Source organism: Nicotiana tabacum, chromosome 11 (assembly GCF_000715075.1).
Source record: "Nicotiana tabacum cultivar K326 chromosome 11, ASM71507v2, whole genome shotgun sequence".
Lineage (NCBI taxonomy): Eukaryota > Viridiplantae > Streptophyta > Magnoliopsida > Solanales > Solanaceae > Nicotiana > Nicotiana tabacum.
The window spans coordinates 4,302,340-4,326,013 of NC_134090.1; the positions used below are offsets into that span (position 1 = coordinate 4,302,340).

General features: G+C 37.4%; 4 protein-coding genes and 1 pseudogene across 4 annotated transcripts; 2 read left to right on the plus strand and 3 right to left on the minus strand.

Moving 5' to 3' along the window:
* Positions 1-5,149: 5,149 nt before the first annotated feature.
* LOC107811035 (auxin-responsive protein SAUR66-like) lies at positions 5,150-5,877 on the minus strand (annotated as a pseudogene).
* A 763-nt stretch (positions 5,878-6,640) lies between these two features.
* Positions 6,641-6,919, plus strand: LOC142166475 (auxin-responsive protein SAUR21-like). Its single transcript, XM_075225867.1, has one exon. The coding sequence runs from the start codon at positions 6,641-6,643 to the stop codon at positions 6,917-6,919; it is 279 nt and encodes a 92-aa protein (XP_075081968.1).
* A 1,088-nt stretch (positions 6,920-8,007) lies between these two features.
* On the minus strand, positions 8,008-8,814 carry LOC142166199 (auxin-responsive protein SAUR68-like). Its single transcript, XM_075224701.1, has one exon. It carries the CDS (start codon positions 8,653-8,655, stop codon positions 8,095-8,097), a length of 561 nt encoding a protein of 186 aa, XP_075080802.1. The 5' UTR covers positions 8,656-8,814; the 3' UTR covers positions 8,008-8,094.
* Positions 8,815-8,848: 34 nt separating this feature from the next.
* LOC107767109 (auxin-responsive protein SAUR21-like) lies at positions 8,849-9,610 on the plus strand. The gene is made up of 2 exons (XM_075225868.1): positions 8,849-8,920; positions 9,308-9,610. Exons 1-2 carry the CDS (start codon positions 8,849-8,851, stop codon positions 9,608-9,610), a joined length of 375 nt encoding a protein of 124 aa, XP_075081969.1.
* Positions 9,611-10,013: 403 nt separating this feature from the next.
* Positions 10,014-12,877, minus strand: LOC107767068 (PHD finger protein MALE MEIOCYTE DEATH 1-like). The gene is made up of 3 exons (XM_016585983.2): positions 12,568-12,877; positions 11,742-11,985; positions 10,014-11,647 (listed from the first exon to the last, which is right to left on the minus strand). The coding sequence occupies exons 1-3, from the start codon at positions 12,863-12,865 to the stop codon at positions 10,084-10,086; spliced, it is 2,106 nt and encodes a 701-aa protein (XP_016441469.2). The 5' UTR covers positions 12,866-12,877; the 3' UTR covers positions 10,014-10,083.
* Positions 12,878-23,674: the final 10,797 nt, after the last annotated feature.

The window sequence follows — 23,674 nt, forward strand, 5'->3', positions numbered from 1 at the left end:
TTGAATCCTTTGTGAGAAGCGAAAGCGAGTAGCATCCGAATGGATTCAAGTCTTGCCACAGGCGCAAAGGTTTCTTCATAGTCGATTCCTTCCTGTTGAGAATAACCTTGGCCACTAGTCTTGCTTTGTTTCAAACAACTTGACCTGATTCATTCAATTTGTTTCTGAAGACCCACTTAGTTCCAACAACAGAAGAGTTTTGAGGCTTTGGAACTAATTTCCACACTTTATTTCTTTCAAATTGATCTAATTCTTGTTTCATAGCACTAATCCAATGAGAATCCTTTAGAGCTTCATTCACTTTCTTGGGCTCAATTTGAGAAATGAGAGCTACATGAGATTTGTTCTTTTGAGATTTCCTTGTAGTTATTCCCTCATGTGGATCTCCAATAATGAATTTGTGAGGATATCCTGGTTCACTCTTCCATTCATTTGGAGTAATTACTGGAGTCACCCTTTCTTTGGTAGTCGACTGATTTGGTCAGGTCAAAATCTTCTGGTGGTACTTCAGCTGATTGAGTCTGTTGATTAGCTGACTCATTTTTATGATCCTTACCTACAATAACTAACTTAGGAGCAGATGAAATTTCCTCATCCTCAGGAATATGTTCATTCCTTGGGCGAGGGTTAGTATCAACAAAAACAACATGAATAGATTCTTCAATACATAAGGTTCTCTTATTATAAACTCTGTAAGCTCTACTTGAAGGAAAGTAACCAAGAAATATACCTTCATCACTCTTTGGATCAAATTACCAAGATTATCCTTCCCGTTGTTATGGATGAAGCATTTGCATCCAAAGGGGTGGAAATAGCTGATATTTGGTTTCTTACCATTCCACAGTTCATAAGGAGTTTTTTTAGAATTGGTCGAATCAGACATCTGTTGATGATGTGACATGCTGTACTCACAGCTTCTGCCCAAAAATGATGAGGTAGAGAGTTTTCCACGATCATGGTTCTTGCCATATCCTGCAAGGTTCTTTTTTTACGCTTTACTACTCTATTTTGCTGTGGTGATCTTGGTGAAGAGAAATTATAAGAGATTCCTTGATTGTTACAGAAATTTTCAAAAGCTCTGCTTTCAAACTCTCCTCCATAATTACTTTTGATAGTAGAGATGTAGTATCCATTTTCTCGTTGAACCTTCTTACAGAAAACTTCAAAATTCTTTAGAGCATCATCTTTATGACTAAGAAACATAACCTAGGTAAATCTAGAGAAATCATCTACAATAACAAAAGCATATTTCTTACCTCCTATACTAGCAGTTCTAGTAGGACCAAATAAATCCATATGCAGCAATTGAAGAGGTTTAGAGGTAGAAACAATGTTTTTGACTTTGAAAGATGAGCGAGTTTGTTTTCCTAGTTGACATGCATCACAGATATGATCTTTCGAAAAATCTAGTTTTGGGAGTCCAATAACAAGATCATGTTTAGACAGTTTTTGAATAGTATGCATGCTTGCATGGCCAAGTTTTCTATGCTAAACCCAGGGATCTTCAACCATGGATGTAAGATAGATTCGATCCCCAAATGTTTCTAAGTTCTTGATAGTGTAGACATTTCTGTCTCTATTACCTGATTCATCTTCTATAAACCAGCCATGTTTCTTAAAATGAACCTCATAATCATTATCACATAGTTGACTGATATTGAGAAGATTATAGCCAAGTTCATCAACTAGGTAGACTTCATCTACATCACATGTTGAGCTTAAAGGAACTTTTCCAACACCAATAATATTTCCTTTGGATTTGTCACCAAAAGTAACTGTTCCTCCATCTAGCTTGGTGACTGATTTGAACAGTTGTTTGTCACCCGTCATATATCTGGAACACGCGTTGTCGAGATACCATTTTCCTTTTCGATTTTTCTTGCGGTGTTCCTGCAAAACAAGATTACTCATTTTTAGTACCCAAACTTGCTTGGGTCCTAAATGGTTAGACTGTTGAGTGTTAGTTTGATTTGAAGATTTTGGTCTCCATACCCATCTTCTGTTGTTTTTGAACCTGCAATGATTTGAGATGTGACCTCTTTTACCACAATAGGAGCAGGATGAGCTGTTAGAGTTACCGGTACTACTTTCAGCTCTAATTCTATTCCTGCAATTATTAGTACTATGGCCATTTTTACCACAAAAAGAACAAGTGATTTTCTTCTTGTGATGAGCAGCTTGATTTGACTTGACTGGACTAGACTCATGGTCTTTTTCAAGCCATTTAATTGAAGCTTAAGTTCATTTACTTCATCTTGAAGCATATCGCACTCAATTTCACACACTTTTAGTTTCAAGGCCCAGTCTTTCTTCTCTCTCTCTTTTACTCTCTTGGTTTTTCTAAGCTCATTTACTACTCTTTCTATGTCTGCAAGAGAAATATCAACAAATTCTTGAAGTTCATAACAATTAGGGCATAAAGGAGTACGTACCTCACTAGTTCCTTCATCTGACTCTGAACAAAGTTCTCTTGAGTCGTCTTCCTCATCGGTGCTGTCTGCCATTAGTCCAAGTTCTCCCGAATCTTCATTGTCACTTAGATCCATGAAACATATGTTAGAAATTTTCTCGTGATCAGTTTCTTCCTCATCACTCCATGCCCCGAAAGCTTTCTTCTTTTGTAAGTTTCTGCTAAGCTTCTTCTTTAATTCCGGACAGTCAGCTTGAATGTGACCAAACTTCCCACATTCGTAACACCTTCCATCATTTTTATCAGCTTCATTTCTCATCCTACGTTTCCTGAAGTTGGACTTCCATCTTCTGTTATTTCTGTTTCTTCTCATCATGCTGGTTACGACTTGAGAGAGCATTGCAATGTTCTCTCAAGTCCCACCTTTCCTGAAGTTGGACTTCCATCTTCTGTTATTTCTGTTTCTTCTCATCATGCTGGTTACGACTTGAGAGACCATTGCAATGTCCTCCTCCTCCTCCTCCTCCTCCTACTCCTTCTCCTGCTCCTTCTCCTTCTCCTTCTCCTTCTCCTTCTCCTTCTCCTTCTCCTTATTCTCCTTCTTCTTCTTCTCCTTCTTCTTCTTCTTCTTCTTCTTCTTCTTCTTCTTCTTCTTCTTCTTCATGTTCAGCCACAGTTGCCTTGAAAGCAACATTTTTCTTCTTCTCTTGAATTTGTCTGTCAAGATGAGTTTTCTCAAAAGCAATTAGATCACCTCTGAGCTCATAATAGGAAATTTTGTCCTGATCTTGACATTCCAACGCAATGACCTTTGCATGCCAAATTGTAGGTAGATTTCTGAGGATCTTTCTCACATGTTCACCACTTTTAATAGGTCTTCCAAATGATTTGAGTTCTCCAAGTATTTTTCTGAACCTGGAAAATATTTCTTCTACAGATTCACCATCCCTCATATGAAATAACTCATAGTCCCGAACCAAGAGGTTTATCCTAGTCTCTTTCACTTTGTTGGTTCCTTCGTAAGTGACTTCCAGTTTGTCCCACATTTCTTTTGCAGTTTCGCAACTTGATATCTTTTCATATTCTTCTCCATTGATTGCATTATACAGTAGACTTTTTGCTTTTGCATTAATAGTGATGATAACAGCTTGTTCATCAGTGTAATCATCCAAGTCAAGAAGATCAGTAGATACGATGACTTGATCGTTTGCATCATTCTTGGGAGGAACAGGAAGATTTTCCTTTTTGATCACATGCCATACTTTGATGTCATATGACATAGTATACGTTTCCATGCGAACTTTCCAGTGAGAGAAATACTGACCGTTGAAGTAAGGGGGTCGGACCTGAGAGGTCCCTTCTTGAAAGAGAGCATCAACAACAGTATTGGATCCCATGATCTTTTCCTCACTAGCGGTTAGGCAAGATTGTGAGCCTTGCTCTGATACCAATTGAACGTACAAGAGGGGAGGGGGGTGAATTGTTGACTATTTAAAAATTAGTCGACTAACACAAGTATTAGTTGACTGATCACAATGCAGAATGAAAGTAAGCAGTGAAGAAGAGTAAATATCACACATCGATTTATACTGGTTCGGTACCGTTGTGCTACTTACATCCAGTTTCCCTTGGGTCATAAGGGTTCCCTTAAGATCTTTGAAATTGTTACAACACAGATGGTTTTAAAGCGTTCACCATCAACGAACAGTGTCACACTTTGAGTTCTGAGTAATTGACACAACTCTCTTTTGTATTCTAGATCTTTCTATCTTTTGAGACACTGATAACTAAAGATTTCAGTGTTTGAACTAAGTAGTACACACACTTAGAATACAATGTATATAGTTGCGCACTTGCTGCTTGAGTTTTCGAGTAACTTATATGCAAGCATTGTTGTGTGTATGTATTTAAATCCAGCAAGGTGTCTCTGATTCTTTCAAAGAGCTGAGTGTTGTATTCGAGAAGAGTGTCTTTGATTTCTTTTTGGAATGCTCTTGGAGTGCTCTGTTCCATACCGAGAGAGATGGGCTAGAAGTTATTTAATCTATAGAGTGCACTGTTCCATACCGAGATGCTTCATATTTTCCTTGAGGATGGGCGTATGTCAGATGGTCTTTATTTGGTGGATTTCAATTAATCCAAGGAGTGCTTGATGACAAGAAGCACCACTTCCAAGTGTCTCCCACTAAAATGTGTTTCCCACTAAACTTGTCTCCCATGTCTTTTGTCCTTTCTTCTTCCCCTTTGTTTGATGTGAATTGCAGCTTCCCTTTGCATCAGCGTTGATGCCTTTGATCTGCCTGGAGTGAGCTTAATTCTGGATGAATAAATTTGCTTCTCTTGATTGATCATTGATGTAGCAACAACATCTTGCTAAGCATCTCCATTCTTTCTTTTTTGTTAGTCCTGCAAATATAACATAAGATAATATTTTCATCATTGAAGCTTAAACTTAAACCTATCAATCTCCCCCTTTTTGATGATGACAATCAAGAAGGAAGCTTAAACTTAAACCTATCAATCTATATTGATCAAGTATGAAATTTAACTGCAAAGGAAGTTTGGAAAAGGAGCATTTAATTATTTCACTTCATTTAAACTCTTTACAATTAATTTTTCATGTCATTTAGACTTGCGTTATTTTGATTCATACATCTGTAAGTTTCGATAAACAAAGTTGATTGCCTGCAATAAAATAATAGTACTACTCCAAGATGAGAATGTTAAAGCTCTGTTCCATCTGTAATAATACAACTTTTAGTTGCCTATTTTTCATCTGCTATACAATCTGTTTTGAGCTATCGTTTACAAAATATGAGCGTTTCATGTCTCAATAAACAAGAATATGTTGATTTCCACTTTCTTGGTGAAAAGAAGAAGTTGAAGGAATTGAGAGGAGCAATTGTTTGTGAAGATCTCCAGCAGTTACACCTTTCTTGATCAGTGACATGATGTAGTCCATGAACGCTGAATCACAGGGTAATGTAATAGGGCCACCACTTGGTAGTCCAAACTCTTTTTCGGACATGTTTAAAAGTTGCATAATGACCTCATTTTCAAGATAAGCCAAAGGAATGACGAACCGTGCTTGGTCAGCTGTATATACTACAAAATGACCCTTTTCAACTATAGAGGATGATGATGTACTACAACTGTCTGTATCACTGCCATTTCTTGGAAATGAAATCCGCTTCCTCTGCTTGACCGCGAACTTTTGCCATTTCCTTGCCATTTTGATGAGCTTCTTAGTACTGACCATTGTCTTTCTTTCCATTTTTCTTTTTCTTGAAAGTTAGGAAGCAAGAAAATAAACTAGAAATTTAGAAACTTTTGATGGCTGAATAGATAATGCTTTTACTTGATGATCAAAAATGTCAATAGAAAAAGGGGTTATTTATACAAGAGGTTGTAGACAGGCTTTGAGTTGGAGCTGAAGTTTTGCTACTAACAACAAAAGGCAAAGCCATGTGCTGATGCCTGTTGGCTATGTTGATATCATGATATGGGGCCTTCAATTTGTGGATGAAGCTAAGTTTCTTCTTTTATTTACTTTAATCGACAACTGGGGTCTATTAGTATTGATATTAGTTCATACTTGGTACTTCTCACCAATGCCAATAATTAGAAACCATTAGATGAGCAATTGCAGGTTAGAAGCAAAACCATGTGCTTCTCCCTTCCTGGTCATGTAGATAAGGGACCTTTGAATTGTCATCTTGGCTAGTTTTGCTATAAAAACAAATGCATTAAAGCTGAGTTTTAGAGGAGGGACTCTGTAGGAATAGTTTAGGTTAATCGGAGTATGAGAAACCTGACGTTATTCCACAAATATGGCCTAAAATGCTAAGTTCTTGTCAAGGAGTTAGAAAGCAATACCATGTGATACTTAGTCATAAACTTCATCCATTCTTGTGGCTTTTATTTTAAGGGTCTCTTATGTTCCAAATCTGAGAAGCAGTAGGGCCTAGTGTTGTTCTTCAATAAATTTATGATCTAAGTTCTTTGACAATAGCAGAGTAGGCAAAACCATGTGAAAATTCATATGCCGTTGTCTATCACTTGTTGAGTATGAAACTTGCCATTAACTTATATATACTCAGACAACAACGGATTTGAGCAAAACACAAGTATCCAGATTACAAAAGAAAACTTCCATTTTCTGTACAATTCTCAAATTCTTGTTCTTTCTTTTCCTTCACCATTTAGAGTTACCACATACACCTTGAGACAATGGGTATCAAAATGAATCCATTTATTCAGGCTAATCGAATCCTAAGGAGGTCTACAACATGTGGAGGTGTTCCAAAAGGACAATGTGCAGTATATGTAGGAGAGAGCCAGAAGAAGAGATTCGTCGTGCCAATATCATACCTGAGCCAGCCTTTATTCCAAGACTTGTTAGCTCAAGCTGAAGAGGAGTTTGGATTTGATCATCCAATGGGCGGTCTCACAATACCTTGCAAAGAGGCTGTGTTCATTGATCTCACCTCCCGCTTGAGGAGATTATGAGTATGACCATGGTGCAAATTCTTCTGCCCATGAAATTTTGTAAAGCAATAGTTTTGGAAATGAGAAAGATTAGAGATAGTAGAGATGTCACTTCCATTTAAGTGGGACTTGACAATGAGGGAAACAATTCCTTGTTTTTTCTTAACCATTTTGTATAGTAGTAGTAGCAACAAGGATTTTCTGCTTGTAAAGTTAGTTAAAATGACTAACCTCCTGTCAAATGAATATAGCCAATCTTTATTCAAGCAAATGTTTTCAAGTCACTTGATTGGAAAGACTCAAAAACCTTTTATATGTTCATGTTTCCTCATTTAGTAGACGGATGTGCCTGAAATTTTGCCAACTATGCTGCTAGCTTTATTGACACCAGCAATTAAGTGTTACTACTTACTATCACTAATTACAGCTCTTGGACCCTCTTTTGTGTGGTTGTATATTAAAACTCCTAAGTTTACAAGCTCCAGATATATAGTAAATCTGAGCATGCTCCTGAGCAAGTGAACTCCACATTTTGTCTAATGGAAGTGAAAAAGAGATATTAAATCACATGATTGTGCATGCAGTGTGAGAAAATGGCATGCTCAGCTTAGTTTCTTGACCTGAATATCTGGAAGTGCAGAATTTGATGCATTCAATTAGCTACAAACGTAAATATCTTGATATATTTGTGACCATTTTACCATCTCTTAAGACCTTGGCTCTGGTATTATGGCCTTTTACCAGAAACAAGAATCGAAGGGGTGGCCTGATTAGTGTGCTGTAGGAGTAACCACTGAGCTTTATTATTACATTCTAAATGGTCTAATTAGCAGCTTCCTTTTCAAGCTAGATTGATCAAGTATGAAATTTAACTGAAAAGAAAGTCTGAAAGGGGAACACTTTATGATTTCACTTGATTTAAACTCTTTACAATTAAGGATTCAATGTCATTTAGAATTATGACGGCATGATTCGTGTGACTGTAAGTTTCAATGGACAAAGTTCATTTCCTGCAATAAAATAATGCTGCTATTTCCAAGATGAGAATTGCCAAAATTGCAAAGGAGTTATAGATCTGGTTAATTTCAAGGTAAAGCTCTATTCCATCTACAATAATACAAGCTCTCAGTTGCCTATTTTTAACCTGCTATACAATCTATTTTGAGCTGTCATTTACAAAAAGAGTCTCTTATGACTCAATAAACAAGAATATGTTGATTTCCACTTTCTTGGTTAATAGAAGAAGTTGAACAGCAACGCGATGGAATTGAGAGGAGCAATGCTTTGAGAAGATCTCCAACGGCTACACCCTTCTTGATTAGTGAAATGATGTAGTCCATGAACGCCGAATCACAGGGTAATGTAATAGGGCCACCACTTGGTAGTCCAAACTCTTCTTCGGACATGTTTAAAAGTTGCATAATGACCTCATTTTCAAGATAAGCCAAAGGAATAACGAAGCGCCTTTGATCAGTTGTATAGACTACAAAATGGCCTTTTCCGGCAATAGAGGATGAAGATGTACTACAACTGTCTGCATCACTACCATTTCTTGGAAGTGAAATCCTCTTCCTCTGCTTGGCCGCGAACTTCTGCCATTTCCTTGCCATTTTGATGAGCTTCTTAGTACTGAGTATTGTCTTTCTTTCCATTTTTCTTTTTCTTGAAAGTGGCGAAGCAAGAAAGTAAACTAGAAATTTAGAACCTTTTGATGGCTGAATAGATAATGCTTTTACTTGATGATGAAAAATGTCCATAGAAAAAGGGGGTTATTTATACAAGAGGTTGTAGACAGGCTTTGTAGTTGGAGCTGAAGTTTTGCTACTAACAACCAAAGGCAAAGCCATGTGCTGATGCCTGTTGGCTATGTTGATATGGGGCCTTAAATTTGTGGATGAAGCTTAGTTTCTTCTATTCTTTACTTTGATCGACAACCGGGGCCTATTAGTAATGATATCAGCTCATACTTGGTTACTTCTCACTAATGCCAATAATCTGAAACCATTAGATGAGCAATTGCAGGTTAGAAGCAAATATGGCCTAAAATTCTAAGTGCTTGTCAAGGTGTTAGAAGGCAATACCATGTGATACTAAGTCATCAACTTCATCCATTCTTGTGGCTTTTCTTTCAAGGGTGTCTTTCTGTTCTTAATCTGAGAAGCAGTAGGGCCTAGTGTTGTTCTTCAACTAATTTATAGTCCAAGTTCTTTGACAATAACAGAGTAGGCAAAACCATGTGAAACTTCATGTGCTGTTGTCTATCACCAGCCGGTTATGAGACTTGTCATTAACTTATATATACTCAAACAACAAAGGATTTGAGCAAAACACAAGTATCCAGATTCACAAAAACTTCCATTTTCTGTGCAATTCTGAAATTCCTGTTCTTTCTGTTCCTTCACCATTTAGAGTTACCAAATACTCCTTGAGACAATGGGTATCAAAGTGATTCCGTTTATTCAGGCTAATCGATTCTTAAGAAGGACTTCAACGTCTGAAGGTGTTCCAAAAGGACATTGTGCAGTATATGTAGGAGAGAGACAGAAGAAACGATTCGTCGTGCCAATATCATACCTGAGCCAGCCTTTATTCCACGACTTGTTAGCTCAAGCTGAAGAAGAGTTTGGATTTGATCATCCAATGGGCGGTCTCACAATACCTATCAAAGAGGATGTGTTCATTGATCTCACTTCCCGCTTGAGGAGATCATGAGTAGGACCGTGGTGTAAATTCTTTTGCCTATGAAATTTTGTAAAGAAGTAGGACAGATGAGAAAGAGGAGATTGTAGAGTTCATTGTATAGTTCAGAACCACAAGAACCTTTGGAGGGAACATTTTCCATGTAAAGTTTATGACTAGCAGAAGTTCTAGTTCTTATTTATCACTTTAGTCACATTTGCCTAGACAACTCTTATTCTTTCAGTCTCAGTTTTTCAGTTTTTAGATATTTACTCTGCTTTATAGCCTGCTGTTTTTCATTCTTATGTCTTTCTATCAAACAAGTAAATGGACTTTAGGTGCAGAAAGAAATGCGTAAACAAGCAGGGGACGCGCAGGATATATGAATCATCATTGATTATTGAGTTTGTCCTTGAAAGAATCGAGTAAAACGTGTAACAACAGAAAAGAACACAGAAAAACTGCACAAGTATATGACTAACTATATGATGATTATCTTGTTACGACTATACAAATCTTGTCCTAGGTGAATTGCCACTCTCTGCCCCTAAGTATATCATGTCCATGCCAAATTCAGAATCACAAGGCACTAATGATGCCGCATAATGACCAAACTCAAAGCTGTTCTGTGCTCTTGGTGGTGCAAGTGAAGTGCAACAAGCCTCACACACAAACAACGGTGGCACAACCTCAGAATCCTCGATCCCACAGCAGCGAGTGTGCTGCCATATCTCACATATATCACATGAAACCATCCTTTCACCATCATCGTCCCGAGCCCCACACCTACAGTTCACTGTCCAATTATCAGCCCCTCCTTCATTTTTCAACTCACTTTCCAAATCCAATCCAAAACCCCTAACCCAAAGTTCTGAGCCAGACTCGACAATGCCAAAGAGCACTTCACAATCTCCCATTCTTTCCATCCCTACAATATCCGTTACCATAAAATTGTCCATAATGCAATAAGTGTCCCTCATTGCAGACTCAATAGCTATTTTCAGATCACCAATTGTTGAATGTAGCGGAACATCAACCAGTTCTCCGGGGGGATATCCCTTTCTAAGTACAGCTTCCAAACCACTAGAACTCGGCAAAATGCAACAAATGAACCTCAACAATATGTCATCTGGATCATCCCTAAATGGCCATTCCTTCACAAAATGCTTACTATCCAAAACTGTCCTAACAGCTAGCTTTAGCACATCAGATTCTGCAAAGCTCAATAACAGATTATTATACAAGCATAAAACATCACTGTAAACATCAGTTCCAGGATTAACAGCATAGTTCTGAACTGGCTCCGGGAGCTTTTCTTGTTCAGATTGATCACAATTCCGAAGCTCCTGAATCGTGTACTCCAACACCCTTGTAGCTCGATTCACTGCCCGACGAACTACATAGCCTCCAACAATCACATTATTCATCGATTTCAGAACATAATCAATCAACCCCGTATCGCCAATGTGGAGACGAGCAGCATCACGTGCCTCCTGCCTACTCATCCCAAAACTCCCAAATCTGTTTGTTGCCTTCTTTTCTTTCAATGCATCAACAATCACATCTGCAGTGAACTCAAGTCTTCTCACTGGCCATCTACTGTCAAGAGATGCTGCTATATTCGAAAACTTTCTATACCTCACTGATTTTTCCTTCCCCTCAGACTTGTTTGGTGCAGCATTTCTTATCAAATATCTCGACGAAGAACATGCTCTTACAACAGGAGCAACATTTGGCTTCTCCTTAATTGAATTGCACTTCACAGCAAGAATGAATCTGAAGAGGTCACGGATCGTAGTTAAAGGAGTGTCACTCAAACCTCTATAGCAAACAACCATCTGTTTCATTACATTGGATCTGCTGCTGTATCTGAAACCATCAATCACCTGATCAACTTCAATTGAGCCGAGCATTTCAATAGCTCTTTCATAATTGTGCTCCATTATCCCAAAACTTCCATGGCTAAATTTGTAATCCCATTGCCCAAACCACGTATGCCCATAGGCAACCCCATACAACAAACGTAAATCCATCGAATGCTTCTTCGATACATCTTCAACAGTGATTTTCCTTTCAAAAACAGATGAAAATATTTCAAGAACTCAACTAATACATTCAAAACCAGAATCTAATACATCAAATACTTTAGAGAAATGTTTATTACCGAGCTCTAAGATTAGTGCAAATACGATCCCAAAGGTCCATAACTTCGCGGCCACAGAGAAATTTGGATCCACCTTCATTTCCATTAATGCAAATCAAATGCCCAAATCCATTACAATGAATCAAACCATGCAAAATGTGAGTTTGATCATCAAAAACACCATCATTAAGATGCTGGTTCCATTCACAATCAGCTGGTATAATCAAATGGTACTTCCTCTTTGAAACAAAATGATGACTCCAACCTGAAAAATCACAAAATACTCAAAAATCCTTAAATCCCAAAAATAAAATAAAAAAACCAAAGTAAAAAACAGGAAATTTCCATAATGCAATTCACAAATAAATAGAACGACCAAAAGGGTGTTCAAATTGAAACTGAACGTACCAAAATTCAAACCTCAAAAACACAAAGGATAATCCAAAAAATAATTATAAAAAAAAAAAAAATCACAAAACAAAAAAAGACCAAAATTCAAATTTAAAATATCAAAATAATTCCCGAAAACTTAAATTCAAAAATCAATAAAATAACCAAAAGGGTGTCCAAATTCAAGACTTACCAGCACATATAAAGTGATTAAAATCCTTAAACCCATAAACCCCAAAATTCAAAACCTCCCGAAAAAAATGAAGAAATCCTTGAACAAATCAAAAAATTCCCCAAACCCAACTTTCAAAAATCAATAAAAAACAAAAGAGTGTTCAAAAATTTCAAAACTTACCAGCACATAAATAACTAATCTCTCCCCCCCCCCCCCCCAAAAAAAAAAAATGAAGAAAATCAATAAATAAAAGAAAATAGTATTAAAATTTTCAAGACTTACCAGCACATCTACAGTGATCACAAAAACTTCTATTGTCATTATTCTTCACGTTTTCTTCAATGGTATAAAGAGGAATCACAACGCCTCTGTTTTTATGCACTAAAAATGTACTCCAAATTTGCATTCCTTCTACTGTATACTCCTCAAGCTCAGCACATTGCTGAAGAAACAACCGAACATTATCTCGAAATGGTCCCGTTGATTTAATTGGACAACCCGGATCAAGGAAACTGTGAAAGCCATAGAAATTTGGTGTTCTTTTACTCTTCTTGTAAGCTTCAAAAATCTTCGTAGACATTTTTTAGAACTGAATTTTTTTCTCAGTTTTGAGTTTTTTTCTCTGTTTTGAATTTTGCGGGGTGGGGTTTGGGGGGGGGGGGGGGTTAAGTAACAGTTTGGAAGTTGAAGTTTGTTGAAGAAAGAAGACTGTTATAGCTCTGTGTGTTGTTTCAAACGGTTGAGTATTTTTTCAGGTGCGCGCGTTAGAGGTTGTGTGAAATGATGGGAATAACCTTTGGGTTTAGCAATTTAAAATTTGAAAATAAAATGGACGGTGATGATAAGGAATTAAAAGGCATTTGTAACCGTTGATTTAAGATTTCGTTTGACTGAGAAGTGATGACTCGAAACAGATTACTGTCTTTTGCTTACGTGGCATAAAGGGAAATGAGAATTTATTTTGTTTTCTTTTCTCTGTCTTTTCTAAATTCTCTCTCAAGTTTTTTATATTATTTTCTGATTGTTTGTTATTAGCATAAGTAGAGGGAGTAAAGAAAAATCTAAAACTAAACGAAAATAATTGCATTTTTTTAGGTATATACATGTCTTTTCAAATTTAGCTTTAATAATTAATATTATTCTCTTCTTTTGTTATCAATATTATAAGTTGGACATTTAGCACATGTAAACATTTATCGCACATTTCAAAGTAATGAATTCAACATATTTATCACTTAACTATATGCATGTTTACCTCAATTTTTAACAGCTAAAATTAAATTATTTTGTTTGATGCAAATAACGCATGCGAGCAAGTGAGTATGGCAAAATTTGGACTATTCTTCTCTTAATTTCTTGCTGAATTGAATTTCACATTGTTATTTGAGTATATATTTTGACTTTTTCTATATTACTAACCATGCAGTTTTATTAGCTCAAATCCGAGTTGCCTCAGTTGTTAGTTAGCTGTTGTTGCAGAAATATGTTTGGAGCAGTGGCGGATCCAGAATTTTAAAGTCATGGATGTTCGACGATAAAAATTTCAAAAAAAAAAAAAAAGAAATTTAATCGTAGATGCTCAATCAATAATTATCTAAATACTTTTAGAATTGCCTATGTAAATTTACTAAATCTGGTAAAAAATAATGGGTGTTTGAGCACCCACAAGAGACCATATAGATCCGCCACTGGTTTGGAGTTGAACTTATGATTCAAAAAGAAAAAAGAAATTCGATTTTGAAAATTGGGGGTGAGTTTTACATTCATGTGATAGACACGTGTTTTTCCATTTAAATTAGGGATATATTTGTGCAAATGTGTAGCTGTGAAATCTAATTCGACGAATATTCAAAACCTTATCATTAAATAAAATGCGCTTTAGAAGAGTATTTTAAAACTATTTTATAGCACATAAATATATTTAGCCATTTTTCGTACATATAACATTAGAAGCATGGGAATGAAGCAATAAATCAAAGGCATTCATTGCGAAACAAATACGTACAATTCGTTTTCCTCATCCCTTTTGTAAATTTCAAGTTTTAAAATTTCTGGAAATGCCATTAATTTTGAGCTGCGACTTTCTTTAGTTTGTTCATATTATAATTTCTAACATTAAACAATTTCTGGTTAATTGTCTTTATGATTTAGTGGATGGAAAGCGATAGCATAAACAATTAGATAAGATAACTCCATTTACTCTATTAGACTATTACCTTATTAATCCCTCTTCAATTTGCATCACCATAGAGTTCACTCAATTAAGGAGCTGATGAGGCAAGAAATTTTATTAATTTTTATATATGCTGAGAGGTGAAGTCAGGACTTCAACTTAATTTATGAGTTTTGAACTTTAGAAAGACAACTTCAAATTCTAATAATTGAGTTCTAAAATTAATATTTGTACATATTTATTTAATTAATTTTTAACACAAATATATCGTTGAGCAAAAGCTATTGATTCGGCTAAACGCGTAGTCGAACTTCTAGCTCCTCCCTCGGTACATGAATTTTTATATCATCGGGTTTAGTTGACTTATAATAATATTTAATATTTTAATAAGTTTGATGTGGTAATCAGGTTAATAAAATGACAACTTGCTATGTTTAATTTAATTTCACTGATATAGTAATATAATTATATACATTGTCAATGTAATCTTCTATTTACCAGTATAATCTTCAAATAAAAATTTATTTCGAAATAGATGATTTATTAAACTCACTAATTTACTTTTATGTGTTTGTCCAATTTTTTTTTTTTGGTCACCAATATAATTCTTTTAGGTTTTTTTCATTTTCAATGAGCAACCATTCTCAAGACATCTCTATAGTGAATAAATAAATGAAAGGTAATATCATTGGGAGGGTGCCTAAAGAATATTTTAGTTACTCAAGCATAAATTAAATAGTCCAAAACAAGTGTCATTTTACTCATATAAATTTGGTCCAAAATAAGTGTTGAGAAAAAAAAAATGCAATAATTATTTATTTCAAAGCTAACCTTGCTCTAATAAATGTTCTAAAAAGTTAGAAGAGATCAATAAAGAGTAATCTGAGATCTAAAGAGTAACTTAATCAAATAATTTTAACAAACGCCGCTTAGCTTATTTTGAACCGGAAGTAGTAAAAACCTTAACCTACTTAATTTGATGATAGATTCATTAAACTAATGAAAGAAAAGATTTTCTTGAGGGGATCCTACGGTTTAACAAAAAAATGAAGTATCTTCTACATAGATACGGATTTAGGATTTGAAGCTAATTGGTTCCTACTATAACTTAAATTAATATATATATATAATAATAATAACTGGATTTACAATTAGATATTTAATAAATTTCTAATAAAAATATAGAATGCACGCAAAAGTTATTGGGTTTTCGAGAACCCATATACAATACGGAAGATCCGCCTTCTACACCTATTCTCGAATAAGTACCAAATAACTATTTAGCTATTTATAGATTTCGCATCGTAAAAAAATCGAGGAACTAAGGACGTTTTCAATACTGACAGCGAGCTCCCGCTGAAGCAATTGTGTAGCAGCTCTATATTAAGCTCCTCGAAAATGTTGAAGTTGCCTGAAATGTTTCTGAGCTGCTATATTACCAGCAGTTGCTGCATCATTCTCCTTTAATTCCATCTCATCTTTAGGTTTGGAGTTTTCAGTATTACATAGAACATTGAAAAGGGTGTGTAATACATAGCCTAATATTGGGATTACAGAAAAAATAGCTGCACTTTGTTGCAGATTCATTTTTGTAGATAAGAAATGCTTAGATTTTGGTTTTTATTATGGAGTCTTGCGGATCGGTACGGAGACATCTGTACTTATTTTCGAGAGGCTACAGAACTATTAGGACAATTTCACTTCTTTCATTACTATCGTGCGAGCTTATTGATCTCGGAGTTTGAACTTTTATCATTCCATTCTCTCACAGATGGTGAGGACACGAGCTGCAGTTATCGACGACGCTACTCCCGGAGCAGGTATCGCTAGAGGCAGAGGCCAACGAGGGGTATGTGCCACAGCCAGAACATCTACCAGGGCAGCAGTTGAGGAGCCTCCATTTGTTCCAATTGGGGAGCAGGTACCGGAGGCGCCTGCTGTTACCCCCGGACTTCATGAGACCTTAGCACAGTTCCTAAGCATGTTTAATACATTGGCTCAGACGATGTTGATTCCGGTTGCACCAGCTATTTCACAGACCGGGGGAGGAGCCCAGGCTCACGAAGCCCACACCCTAGAGCAGCGAGTTCATGTTGGTCAGGCTCCAGGTGTCATGGCGACATAGCCTGTGGTCCCAGTTTAGCCCGTGGTCAGGGCAACAACATCTGAGGAAGAGCAGCTTAGACTTGCAAGGTTCAAGAAATATGACCCTCCTACATTTAGTGATTTGGCTTCAGAGAGTGCACAGGGATTTCTGGAGGAGTGTCACCGCATTCTCCACACTATGGGTATTGTGGAGACGAGCGGGGTTGCTTTTACTACGTTCCAGCTAAGGGAGCGGCTTATCAGCGGTGGCAGGCATATGAGTTGGGTAGCCCAACCGAGTTAGCTTCACTTACATGGGTTCAGTTTTCAGAGATGTTCCTGAGAGAGTTTGTACCGTAGTCCCTTCGAGATGCATGGCGCACGGAGTTTGAGTAGCTGCGCCAAGGCACTATGTCAGTGTTAGAGTATGCCGTGAGATTCAGTGATTTGGCTAGGCATGCACCTGCTTTGTTCGCCACAGTTAGAGAGCGTGTCTGTAGATTCATTGAGGGACTCAGACATGATATTCGGTTCAGTATGGGTCGTGAGTCAGATGTTTTGTTTCAGCAGGTGGTAGGGATCGCCCGCCGAGTAGAGGGCATGTGGGACAAGGAGAGAGAAGATAGGCGAGGTCACAAGAGAGAGTACATGCGAGATCAAGAGAGAGAACAGGGAAGTGAGGAGGCCTCGTAGACCGTAGAGGTCTACTGGTCCTTATTTTGGAGGCAGGGTACGACATGGTAGAGGTTTTGTGGCTAGTTTAGTTTGCACTTCAAGCTTCGCACAGTGTTTCAGGTGCTCATGGGTCTAAGAGTACCCGTACCGCACAGTTCCCACAACCACGTCAGCAGAGAGGTTGCTTCGAGTATGGAGATACCAGCCACAGGGTGAGAGATTGTCCTAGACTCCGGACAGGCATGTCACAGTGGAGTATTCAGACGAGTAGAGGGCTCCCAAGAGGGGAAGGCCTGTCCCGTTGATGTGTTTTGTATGGTAGGCTTGAGGCCACTGTGCCAGATGATTTCATACATGTATGCTTTTGATTTGTTACAGAGGGGCACCATTTGTATTTTGATTCGGTCCTGTTTATCGGGGTGAGTTCCCCTACTTGTTGTCCTACCTATGGGTGAGTTTATGACTTAGTATTATGTATAGGTGTTTACCCCTGTTGGGAGACTCTATGAGTGGTAGCCCGTGTCTATCGTTTGTTTCTATTCATTATTATGAGACTAGAAGTGAATTTATATTGTCCATAATGGCAGGCTTGATGTGATTCCTGAGTAAATTGGTTATAATTTGTGATTTGATACTCTATCGGGGTGAGATTTTAGCAAGTCTTGAGATTTTATTGGCAGAATTGAGTTAGTGGAAGATTTCCATTGGTATGATGTGTATTCGACTTGTGATTCAGAGTTGAGGGTGAGACCCTCGCGAGTCCATGTGATTTGACATGTTTGAGCCGAGTTGCGTACCGAAGTGGAGGGTGATACTAGGATGAGATCCTTATGATTTGTTCATGTACTTTGATTTTTCCTTTTGAATTGATTTGTAGTAGGGTATTGTTAGAAAGTTGTGCCTGTCGGGCTTGTTTGATATTTCTCTTATGTGTTTCCCTTTACATATTTAGTCATTGTCGTTATGTGCTTCTTAAGTTTTGGCTTGCGGGTGTGTGCCCGATGGTGTTAGTTGTGATTTGCTGATTCAGGAGTATAGTTATGAGGTCTTTGTGTTTCTTGCATCATTGTTAGCATTATGGGGGTTTGAAACGGGTTGCTAACGGATATGGGTCTAATTGTCGGTGCTGGTTTTGATTTCGGGTAGCTATTTTGTTCAGAAATGTTATTATGGGCCTATATGTGTTGTGTCTTGTTGTGTGGTCGTACCTTGTGGGTGTAGGCATGAGTTGTTACTGCTGGTTGAGACTGATATCGGTTATGGATTTAGAATCAGATCTTTTGAAGATAAATGGAAGGTGAGAATCTTTGACTCTAAAGCTTATCGGTGTTAGAAGAAAGGATAAATTACAGTTAAGATGGTGTCGTCAGGCTTATGTGGATTGGGGTGATGTGGGGTCACCCACGGGTGTATGTTGAATATGCGCTTTCAGTGATTTCAAGACTTCGAGGTGATACTTAGCACATTCGAGGACGAACGTTTGTTTAAGAGGGGAATGATGTAACGGCACGACCGGTCGTTTTGAGAATTTAAGTCTCGTTCAGAGGCATAAAGCCCTGAGCAACGTCATATTATGTGTATTGACTTGCGTGCGTGGTTGAATTCGGTTACCGGTTGTTTCAGAGTGATTTGGGACACTTAGTCCCTAAAATGGAAGCTTAAGTCTTAGGATTTTGACCATAGTCAAAACTATGTGAAGATGACTCCTGAATGGAGTTCTGTCGGTTCCATTAGCTCCGTTGGGTGATTTTGGACTAAGGAGCGTGTCCGGACTGTAAATCCGAGGTCTGTAGCTGATTTAGGCTTGAAGTTGCGAAAGTCAAATTTTTGGAGATTTGGATCGGAAGTGGACTTTTTGATATCGGGGTCGGAATGCGATTCCGAGAGTTGGAATAACTCCGTTATGTTATTTGGGACTTGCTTGCAAAATTTGACGTCATTCCGGGTTGATTTGATAGGTTTCAGCACGGGTTTTGGAAGTTGAGAGATTTGAAATTTATAAGTTCAATTCATGGTACGATGCGTAGTTTCATCGTTAGTTGATGTGATTTGAGGGCTCGACTAAGTTCGCATGGTGTTTTAGTATTGGTTGGTATGTTTGGTTGAGGTCCCGGGGGCCTCGGGTGATTTTCGGGTGCTTAACGGATTAAAAGTGGGATTTGTGTTACTGCTAAGTCTTCATGCTTCTAGTATTTTCACACCTGCGGTGAAGAGACCGCGGGTGCGAGAGCGCAGGTGCGGAGAGGCAAGTGCAGAAGAGGAAAAGTGGAGGAGTGCCAGGGGTCGTAGGTGCGAGGAAAAATTCCGCATCTACGATGCCGCAGATGTGAAGATTGAGGCGCAGGTGCGAGAATAGCTAGACTTGACAGTATTCGCAGGTACGGAGAATTTGTGCGCATCAGCGGCTCCGCAGAAGCGGATTTTGGCACGTAGAAGCGAGAGGAAGCACAAGTGCGGTTGGACATGCGCACCCGCGGTCGCGCAGATGCGACTAATTAGTCGCAGGTATGGTCACGCCTGGGCAGAAAAGAGAAATACGAGGGTTTGGTTTCATTCTTCGTTTTTGGACTTGAGTGCTCGAAATTTGGCAATTTTTTGAGGGATTTCAGAGGAAGCTTTGAGGTAATGATTCCTAACTTATTTTTGGTTGTATTCCATTAATCTATAGTTGTTTTATCCATTTAGTTTCGGATTTTTGGGGTTGAAATTGGGAAAAAATTGAAGAACTTCTTCTATAAAGATTTCTAGTTTTGTAAGGAGATTTGTGGTCGGATTTGTGTAACTCTTATATTGTTGGACTCGTGAGTGAATGTGTGTTCATATTTTGTGATTTTACCCGATTCCGAGACGTGGGCCCGGGTCGACCTTTTAGGGCAAATTTCGGAATTTTTGTTAAAATATTGATTTCATTAATTAGATGAGTCTATTATCATTGTATTCATGATATGCACTTGTGTTTGGTTAGATTTGGACCATTCGGAGTCAGATAATTGAGGAAGTGGCATTCTTACGAACTGTTTGAGCTTGGTTCGAGGTAAGTATCTTGCCTAACCTTGTGTGGGGGACTTCCCCTTAGGATTTGAGTCTTCTATGTTTATTGTGGCCTGTGTGCACGAGGTGATGAGTGCGTGCACAGACTTAGTTGTGGAAAGTTGGCCTTTTAGGGTTCTTAGGTCCTTGTATTCATTGAATACGCCGTTGTTCTTGTTATGATTATATATCTTAATTACTAGATTCACATCTACCTGCTTAATTAGAATAAATTACTTCATGATCCACTATTATCGTTACTTGATTCATATGTGCCTTAATTGAAACTGTTATCTCTTTTATAGCCATGCTATCTTTTCATAACTGCTTATCTTTATTTGGAATTTATATTATTTCATCCTATAATTATTCAGTCTTAATTGAGGTTATGATTATTTTTTCGCTGTTATCCTTAATTGAATTGTTGAATATCCTTCGTAATTTCCTCAACCTTAAAAGAAGTAGATATCCTATATCTTAGTCGACTTGTTTTATATGGAATTATTGGATTTGTGTTAGCTTCCCTGTTGTTGAAGTGTATATTGTGGGATTCATTGCTACACCTTAGTTTTCCCTTTGTTGAGCTGTTCGCTTTACGCCTTGCATTTCAGACTGTGGTTATTCTTGTGATTTGGTCCCACATTTTCCCAGTGATTCAAAAGCTCTTGAGTTTATTTACTTGTCGTACTTTGTATTATTTCCATTGTTGTATTTGTATTTGTTGTGGTGATGCACGAGGTTTCTGCCGTGCGATTGTTGTTATGGGGTTGCATGAGGTTTCTGCTGTGCTATTGTTACTATTGATATTTGCACATGTAGCGTGACAAGGTGGGATATATATATATATATATATATATATATATATATATATATATATATATATATGTATGTGTGTGTGTGTGTGTGTGTGTGTGTGTGGGTTGCACATGTGGCGAGACAAGGTAGGAATATTATTATGCACGTGTGGCGAGACAACGCGGGCATTTATGTTACTATTGCACACGTGGCGAGACAAGGTGGGCTGTGTCAGGGATTGATTTGTGATGATTTATGGCCCGGGGGCATTCTTGTTGTTGATATTCTTGTAGTAGTATACGTACCTGTGTGAGCTTTATCTTGTGAAAGTTGTGAGAAAATATTCTACGTGTTGTCCGTTCTTCTTCTTCCTTATGCTTATTTGCTGGTATGGACTATGTTAGGACACTTGCACAAGCATACACGTAGTTAAGCACTCTTATCGGATAAGAGGTGTTCTTGATATTGTTGAGCATAGATGCTCACCCTTGTTTACTTGCCTTCTATGTGAGAATGACTCTATTGACACGTGAGTCGTCAGTATTTTACGAGGTGTTATGAGGGCACATGATGCCAAGTGTTAGAGTTCAGGTATTGAGACCCGTGAGTTGTGAATTGTCCGAGGTTCGGTACCTCGTGGAGTTGTTGACTAAAACCTGATGTAAAAGCGGTTGTAATTACTGAGTTATTACTTGTCCTTGTTGTATTCGTGATTCCGGATTTAGGTTGTGTTCCATTCACTTTGTCTACATCATTTTCATGATATTCTGTTGATACTTGTTGTTTCTTGCTTTAATGCCATTACTGTATTGTGAGCCATATTGCATAGTCTTTATGTAGACATCATACTTATGTTATTCATGTACGTATATCTGTTCGGTTTATTAGACCAGTGGGTGTCTTGACTGTTCCTCGTCACTACTCCACCGAGGTTAGTCTTGATACTTGCTGGGCACCGCTGTGGTGTGCTCATGCTACTCTTCTGCAAATTTTTGTGCAGATCCAGGTACTTGTGCGTTAGCTAGCTGTGTGGACTGTTGTTGTGGAGACTCTAGGTAAACCTGTTGCTGCATTCGCAGGCTTCAGAGTCACCTTCCAGTTTTCGTTTTGCACTGTTTATTCTTATTTTTGGACAGTTGTATTTAGAGTTTTCTAGCAAACACTCTGTAGAGATTATGACTTGTACAACCGGTTTTGGGAATTTTAAAAGATTCTATTTAAATAATGTTGTTGTTTTAATTATTGTTAGGCTTACCTAGTCCCTAAGTCTAGGTGCCATCACGATACCCAACGGTGGAAAAATTGGGTCGTGATAGTTATGATGCTGAAATTCTTAGCAGAGAAACTAAAACTTTCATTTTTCTTTTCTTTTTAGAGGGTATCAGCCAAAGTTGAAAACATCATACGTGCATGTCACGACCCAAAATCCAAAAGGCCATGATGGCGCCAGACACCACTGTCAGGCAAGCCAAACATAATCAATTAACTTAACTACCCATTTTAGTATTTTTGAAATAAAAGTTTCTTCAATGAAATTGTAAAGATAAAACTCATAGAGTAAATGATAAATATTTTTAGCAACTAAATTTCTAAACAATTCACAACCATTCCCAAAACCTGGAGTCATAAGTGCATGAGCATTTACTAGGGAATTAAAAATAAAATATAGCATCTGTCCAAAATACAAATTAGATAGAAAAATATAATAACTCTGAAGGAGACTCTGTTAGCTACGGATCGTAATATAGAGTGCAACTCACCTATGTCCCCACAATTATTAACCATATCTCTGCGTCCACAAGGCCGCTATACATATATGTACCTGCACAATAAGATGTGCAGCAAGTGCAGTATGAGTACGAAAATAATGTGTACCCAATAAGTATTAAGCCTAATCTCGAAGAGGTAGAGACGAGGTGACCGACTTTGACACTCACTATGGGTCAATAATATTTAAATAATCATGAGATAGAAATATTTATATCAACGTGGTTCATAGATTTAACAGTAATTTTATTGACCAGTAGAAATAATTAAATTCCTTCAATACAGTAATTCTCAATATATTAATTAAATTCCTTCAATTCCAATAAATTTCCAAATCTATCAATTAGTCTAATTTACAGGAATAACAATAATTCTAAACAAGCAGGAATAATAATTCAATAAATTCCAATGATTTTCAATTTATCAATTTGCTCACAAGCTGCAATAAACTATTAAGGTATCGCGTAATTATTATTATTAAGAACGATTTCTGCAGAGGACATATGTCCCGATCCAGAGTGTCGTGTACACTGCCGAGGGATGTGCGGCACGATCCATAGATGCATCTATTCTTCCGAGACGTTTGGCCCGCACCACAAGAAAGGAGGACATTTTCTTATGTACCTTCGGAAGGAGGATATATTTATTATAGGATAAATTCGGAAGGAAGAATAATTTCTTTTGACAATTAATTAATTTAAACAGAAAATTTAAACATAAAATCACCATCCTTTAATATCTTTATCTAACAATTCATAATATATTCATATATACATATTAATTAATATTAATTAAATAAAGAATATAATTTACACAAGTAATTCATGCTTTGAGTCCTAAACTACCCGAACTTTAGCATTAATA